Here is a 6,667-nt window from a genome sequence, read left to right on the forward strand (position 1 = left end):
TTCTTATTGTGCTTATCCCAGTCCAACGCCAGCAACTCCACATTATGAGTGGGTATTGACAGCACTCTGCTACTTGGTCACTCTGTGTAGTTTGTGTTAGGGAGTGTCCATCAGCTCATTTGGAAGATGGGACATAGACATAATCGTGTCCGATCCCATGAGACCTTAACCAGCAGGGGTGACTGCACTCCCTTTGTCAGGTTGCCCGACCCCCAGATGAGATCTGCTAACTCGGGCATAACTGAGATCACAGAATCCCTACAGTGCAGAAGGAGGCCATTCGCCCATCGAGACTGCATCGACCACAATCACGCCCAGGCCCTATCCCCATCACCGCATGGATTTACCCTAGCTAGTCCCCTTGACACGAAGGAGCAATTTAGCATGGCCAATCCAGCTAATTCAAACATCTTTGGAACGTGGGAGGAACCTGAAACACTCGGAGGAAACCCACGCAGACACAGGGAGAATGTGCAAACTCCACACAGACAGTAACCCAAGCCAGGAATCAAACCCTCATCCCTGGCGCTGTGAGGCAGCAGTGCTAACCACTGTGCCACCCCTGATATTACTGCAATGTTTTTCCTAGTGACACTTCCTGTTCTAGCAACGCCATGAGCTGAGTGATTTGATTGGAGGACACAAATCGAATCGTTAAATCATTGAATCCCTACAGTGCAGAAGGAGGCCATTTGCCCATAGAGTCTGCACCGATCACAATCCCACCCAGGCCCTATCCCCACAACCCCATGTATTTACCCTGCTAATAGCCCTGACCCTAAGGGGCAATTACCTCGGCCAATCCAGCTAACTCACACATAGTTGGACATTATAGCTAGAGTTATGAGACCAACCCAACTCGAGATATTTCCTTACACCTGCAGCCTGTGCCACACCGCTATTTTCACTCTGGATGTCTCTGAGAAATAACGATTGTATCTCATTGCTTGGCGACTTTCAACTGCTTGCAAACAAGTATTTATAAATGCTGCGTTTGCTTGTTCCAAAACGGGAAAATTTAGCCAGTAATTTAGCAACATTCTGCACCTATGAAAGCATGAATACACAGCAGTCTGTGCAGAGAATGGCACAACAGCTATTAACACAGGCCCGGTCTGTGAGCTGACGATCATTTCATTGTCTGAAGCTGCTCCCTGCACTGGTCATCCTGGCAGTCCAAGCCACAACAGTGTGGATTCAAACCCCACTCCAGAGATCTGGGCACACCATTAAATCTGACACTTCACTGTGACAGTGCTGCACGGCTGAGGGGCATGGCTATGCAACCATAGAAACATGGAACCTAGGAGAAGGAGGAGACCATTCAGCCCATTGCACCTGCTCCCCCATTCATTTTGATCATGGCTGATCGTCAAATTCAATATCCTGATACCCCCCGTCCTTCCATATCCCTTGATCCCCTTAGCCCCGAGAGCTATATGTAATTTCTTCTTGAAATCACACAATGTTTTGGCCTCAACTACTTGCTGTGGTAGTGAATTCCACACATTCATCACTCACTGGGTGAAGACATTTCTCCTCATCTCAATTCTAAAAGGTTTACCCCTTATCCTCAAACTATGATCCCAAGTTCTGAACTCCCACATCATTGGGATCATTCTTTCTGAAAATTCTGTGAGATCTCCTCTCACTCTAAACTCCAGTGAATATAATTCTAAGCAACTTAGTCTCTCCTCATAACAGAGCTACCATCCCAGGAATCAGCCTGGCAAACCTTCGCTGTATACCCTCTATAGCAAGGGCTTCCTTCCTCAGATAAGGAAACCAGTTCCGATCAGTTAACTGTAAAAGATCTCAAACAGGATTCAAATAACAGGGGGCTTTTCCCCGATGCCTTTGTCAGTAATTATACGGGAGTCAGATAATCGCTACTTTGCGAGTTCCCGACAGACTCCCGATGCCCTCTGGGATTGTACTCAGGATACATGGATGTGGTGCGTCATCCTGATGTTGAGGGAGAGAGTAAGTAATTAATGGCATTGCTGGCTCTGAAAAAGTTGGCTCTCACTTGGCCCTTCCTGCCTGCTGAGATCATTCCCTGACCTTCCATTCGATCTCCTCCTCAGGGGCCAGGCTGAAACAAGACAAGAATGGACAAAACAGAGTCCAGCCTGATTTCAAACACGTGGAATGATAGGATGACGCAGAAGACCAAGGTTCCCATTGTGTTCAGTACTGGATTACTGATAGATTGGGACTGTCCGTCAGATCCAAAAAAATGGGATCAGGAGCAAAAAGTGTTCAGCACTTAGCGTTGGTCAGGAATGGGAAAGGGGTTTGGGATCTTGTGTGATTATATGAACATACATCTGCAGTTCACCTCTTCCCCACTGCACCTATTAAAAACCCAGGGCTTTCCTATTCTCAGGTGTAATTCTGAATAGGGTGGCACGGTAGCACAGTGGTTAGCACTGCTACCTCAAAGCACCAGAGGCGTGGGTTCAATTCCAGCCTCAGGTCACTGTCTGTGTGGAGCTTCCACGTTCTCCCCGTATCTGCATGGGTTTCCACTCGATGCTCCAGTTTCCTCCCACCTCCAAAGTCATGTGGGTTAGCTTGATTGGCCATGCTAAATTGACCCGAGTGTGAGGGGAATTAGCAGGGTAATTAATGGGGTTATGGGAAGAGGGCCTGGGTGGGATTGTGTCGGTGTCAATGGGCTGAATAGTCTCCTTCTACACTGTTGGGATTAAATGATTCTATAATTCTGAATCTTGAACAAAGGTAGCCAGTTTGGGGACTGCATCTTGCCTAAGGATCCTTGTGATGTGATGGAGCTGAAGGTAGGACCAAGATTTAGCACAACAGCAGTAAAGAGTCAGAATCATGCAGTGCAGAAGAGGCCATTTGGCCCATTGAACTCCCACCTAATCCTATTGACCAACACTTGGACTTGAATATTATGACTTGGCAAGTGATCATCCAGGTACTTTTGAAAGGATGTGAGGCAAACTGCCTCTTACCATCCTCCCAGGCAGCACATTCCAGACCATCACCATCCTCTGGGTGAGAAGGGTTTTCCTCATAGCCCCCCTAAACCTTCTGCTCCTCATCTTGAGCTTGTGTCCACTCACGACTGACCCTTCAACTCACGGGAATAGCATTTTAATGTGAATGCTTGTATTCAAATCCTGACCCATCGATCTTTTAGTAAATAACATCTCTGAAATTGTAACATCAAGTTCAAAGGCTTGGACTCATCTAAGAAGTAAAATCACCAGCAGCTGATGTACCCGCCATCACCTCAAACCCCCCCGAGATTAGCTCAGAAAGAAGTTCCTCATTTCAAAATATCAACAAATAGGATATTCAGCCCTTCAATAACCCCCACAATCTCCATATCGCTGATATCCAGCAGATGAAAAATCTATCCATCTCCATCTTGAAGACACCCAATGACTGAGCATCCACAACGCATTGCAGGGAAAGAATTCCGAGACCTTTCAGTGAAGGCATGTCTCATCTCAGTCCTCAACAGCACTGAGACCGCGTCCCATGTCCTCAGCTTCCAAGTCAGGCAAAACCTCCTTCCAGCATTTAGCCGGTCAGTCTATCCCCTCAACAATTTTCTACATTTAAGTGAAATCAACTCTCATTCTTGTAAACTGGAGGGAATATAGCTATCGGTTCTCATAAGGCAAACCCCTTCCACGAGGAGTCAGTCGAGTCGACCTTGGCTACATTTGCTCTGAGTCAAGCGTGTCCTTCCTTAGATAAGGAGGCCAAAACTGTAGCCAGTATTCATGGTGTGGTCTCACCAAGGTATAACTGCAGTCACACTTCTTCACACTCACCAACAAATCATTGTCTTCCAAATTATTGCTGATGTAACCAATGATAATACTGAATTTGTTATAATGTAACCAATGGCAACATGCCAAGGGGGTCAGCTGACCAGACAATGTAACCAATGGCAAAATGATGCGGTCATTATCACCCAGTATAAATAAAAAGCAGATGGGAATTATGGGGAGCTTGTCTGGCCCAAAGGTGTAGCCCCAAGTGTTGGAGTAATGACATTTCTTTGTTAAACCTTCTTTGATTTATTTTCTGAAGTATCCTTACTGCCGGATGAAGGTGCTATAGCTTACAGTTAACTCACCCAGCTCCCTCTGAATAGCTAGTCAACCACAAATATTCTGCTTCTCCACTTGGCCGGTTAAAGTCGATAACTTCAAGCTTCTTCACATTAGATCTCAGATTCTGGCCCATCAAGTTGCTCTGTTTATATCCTCCTCTCAGTTTTACCTTCTCACCTCAACTTGTGCAAGTACGACTTGATCCCTCATCCAAATCATTGATATAGATGACAAGGAGCCAAGGCCCAAGCCCAGATCCTCGGACCTTACCAGTTACATCCTGCTATCCTGAAAACCACTCATTTTCACTCCATTAACCCATCCTCAGTCCAAGTCAACAAATCACCCCAATCTCAGGCCCAACTCTGTGTGATTGCCTTGTGTGACAGCTCATCATAGAATCCCTACGGTGCAGAAGGAGGCCATTCAGCCCGTCAAGTCTGCACCAACCACAATCCCACCCCAGGCCCGACTTGCACCACCCCTTGCATTTACCCTTGCGAGCCCCCCTGACACTAAGGAGCAATTTAGCATGGGCAATCCACCTAACCCACACATCTTTGGACTGTGGGAGGAAACCCATGCAGACACGGGGAGAACACGCAGACTCCGCACAGACAGTGACCTGAGGCTGGAATCAAACCTGGGTCCCTGATGCTGTGGGGCAGCAATGCTAACCACTGTGCCACCCCAAACGCTTTGCGGAAAACTGGATATCTCCAACCCACGTAGAGTGTAGCACAAACATGAAAACCTGATCTCAACACGTGAAGCAAGTTGCCAGCGCTGAAAACACGTCATTCAGCGACTAAACGCAACACTAACCTTGGCTGAGTACAAGTGTGATAAGGAAACAGGTACACACCATCCTGGTTCCTGTTCAATTATCACAATCCAACAAGCTCCATGCAAAGCTCCAGGTCTATCTTTTGCTTTTTGCAAACACGGTTCTGAACATCATTTGGAGAAAACAAAATACCCTCCTCCCCGCACCCCCCCCCCCACGCAAAAAAAATACGTGCAGCATTAATCCTGTCAGTTCAACCTTCCTGAGTAATCATCAGTCATGATCCGCTCAGAAAGCACACTTGTGTAAGAATAGAAAGCATTCGCCTTCCAATTAACAAGCAACCGTTTGGGCAGCAGTGAACCACTGCAGAGAGAGAGAGAGAGAGAGATGATCATTGCTGTGCTCTGTGCCCACTGGAACAGGGGATCCAATACATCCACCTTAATTTCTGGGCATCTGACTCGCCACTGAACGCAAACGGGTTAAACTACAAGCACATCGTAGCCAATAGCAGCTGGCAATCTGTCAAGTTATCTCACAATAACATCAATTTCTCTCCCTCCCCACCTCCACCGGGTTATATATATATTTTTTTGCCCACTTGTCTCAGTCCCGTATCACAGGGCATGCGAGGCTGCTGCACTCTCTTTCCTTACCTGTTCTGTCGGTGCCTGCTTTCTCTGGGCAGTTCCCGGGCAGTCCGTCTACAACAGGCTGGACAGGTGTATCAGCCTCAGGTGTCTCGAAATTCGTCTCGGAATCAGAACTGTAGGGGAGAAGCGGGGGGAAAATAAAATGAAGAATTTCCCCTTTGGAAATGGACTGTCTCCCTCACTGCACTGATAACCTTCCTGGTAATCCAGCCTGTCTCTCTCTCTCACACACACACACACACACACTGATAGCTTACTGTGTGTCTCTCTCTCTCATACACACACACACACACCAGCCTTTTCTAAAACAAAACCCTTAAAAAGATAAAACAGCAACTTGCCTGAAGCTTAACCTTTTCTTCTCAGGCTTTGATTCCTCCTCCTCCTCCTCCTCCTCATTGTCTACAGCTCCTGTCCCTGGTCGAACCACAGACCAGGTCCACTTTGCCCACTGAATCGGAGACAAAATTTGCCACGGACTGAACGCCATTGGAAATAAATAAATGCCTGCGTTGAGTTGATTTGGGGAAAGGGGGGGGGGGTGATGTTTTGCTGCAGTTGCCGTTTCACCCAAAATGGAGGGAAACTCTAAAACAATATTACTTGTGTGTGTGTGTGTGTATGAGTAACTGAGTGTTGGGGCTTCTGCTAAAATCGCGGATGTGGTTACATGTGAAAGATCAAGTCAGTTTCCTCCTCTGCCGAGTCTCCCGTGCAATTGCATGACAGCCAACAGTCTGCAGCTCCCTCCCAGCCAGCCTGGAACTTTCAGACTGACTACACTCTAAAATATCCTCGCCTCATTCTGCCAGGGAATTGGAGGGAAAGGAAAATGCACAGTGGATAAGTCTGCTGCCATCCAACTGTCCTCCGCCCAGCCCTCTGAATGGCAAACAAGAATCAGCTGGGTGGATCAGTGTGTGTGTGTGTGTGTGTGTGAGATCCGCCCCTTCTCTCAGATTGTACTAACCCTGTGGGGCGGTGGGGGGGCGGGAAGTGTGGCTGTGAGAGACAGAGAGAGAGAGAGATCTGTCAGCCACTCTATTCTCCTGTCTCCCTTTGTCAGGGCCGGTGGTTCAATCCAAAACCTGCGGCAAAGAGCAACTTCATCGCAGCTCTGAATG

The 6,667-nt window shown here is 47.5% G+C and overlaps 1 protein-coding gene across 3 annotated transcripts in view; it reads right to left on the reverse strand.

Annotated features, from left to right (window-relative positions):
• Positions 1-6,413, reverse strand: part of tacc1 (transforming, acidic coiled-coil containing protein 1) — a 106,199-nt gene extending 99,786 nt beyond the window's left edge. For all 3 annotated transcript variants that reach the window (XM_080216914.1, XM_080216915.1, XM_080216913.1), the window contains exons 1-2: positions 5,885-6,413; positions 5,547-5,656 (exon numbers count right to left, since the gene is read on the reverse strand). In XM_080216914.1, coding sequence (XP_080073040.1) covers positions 5,547-5,656; positions 5,885-6,033 — 259 coding nt within the window. In that variant the 5' untranslated portion in view covers positions 6,034-6,413. The remainder of the gene's footprint in view (positions 1-5,546; positions 5,657-5,884) is intronic.
• Between the last annotated feature and the right edge of the window lie 254 nt (positions 6,414-6,667).

This window comes from Carcharhinus amblyrhynchos, chromosome 34 (genome assembly GCF_965287045.1).
Source record: "Carcharhinus amblyrhynchos chromosome 34, sCarAmb.v2.hapA, whole genome shotgun sequence".
NCBI classification, from domain to species: Eukaryota; Metazoa; Chordata; class Chondrichthyes; order Carcharhiniformes; family Carcharhinidae; genus Carcharhinus; species Carcharhinus amblyrhynchos.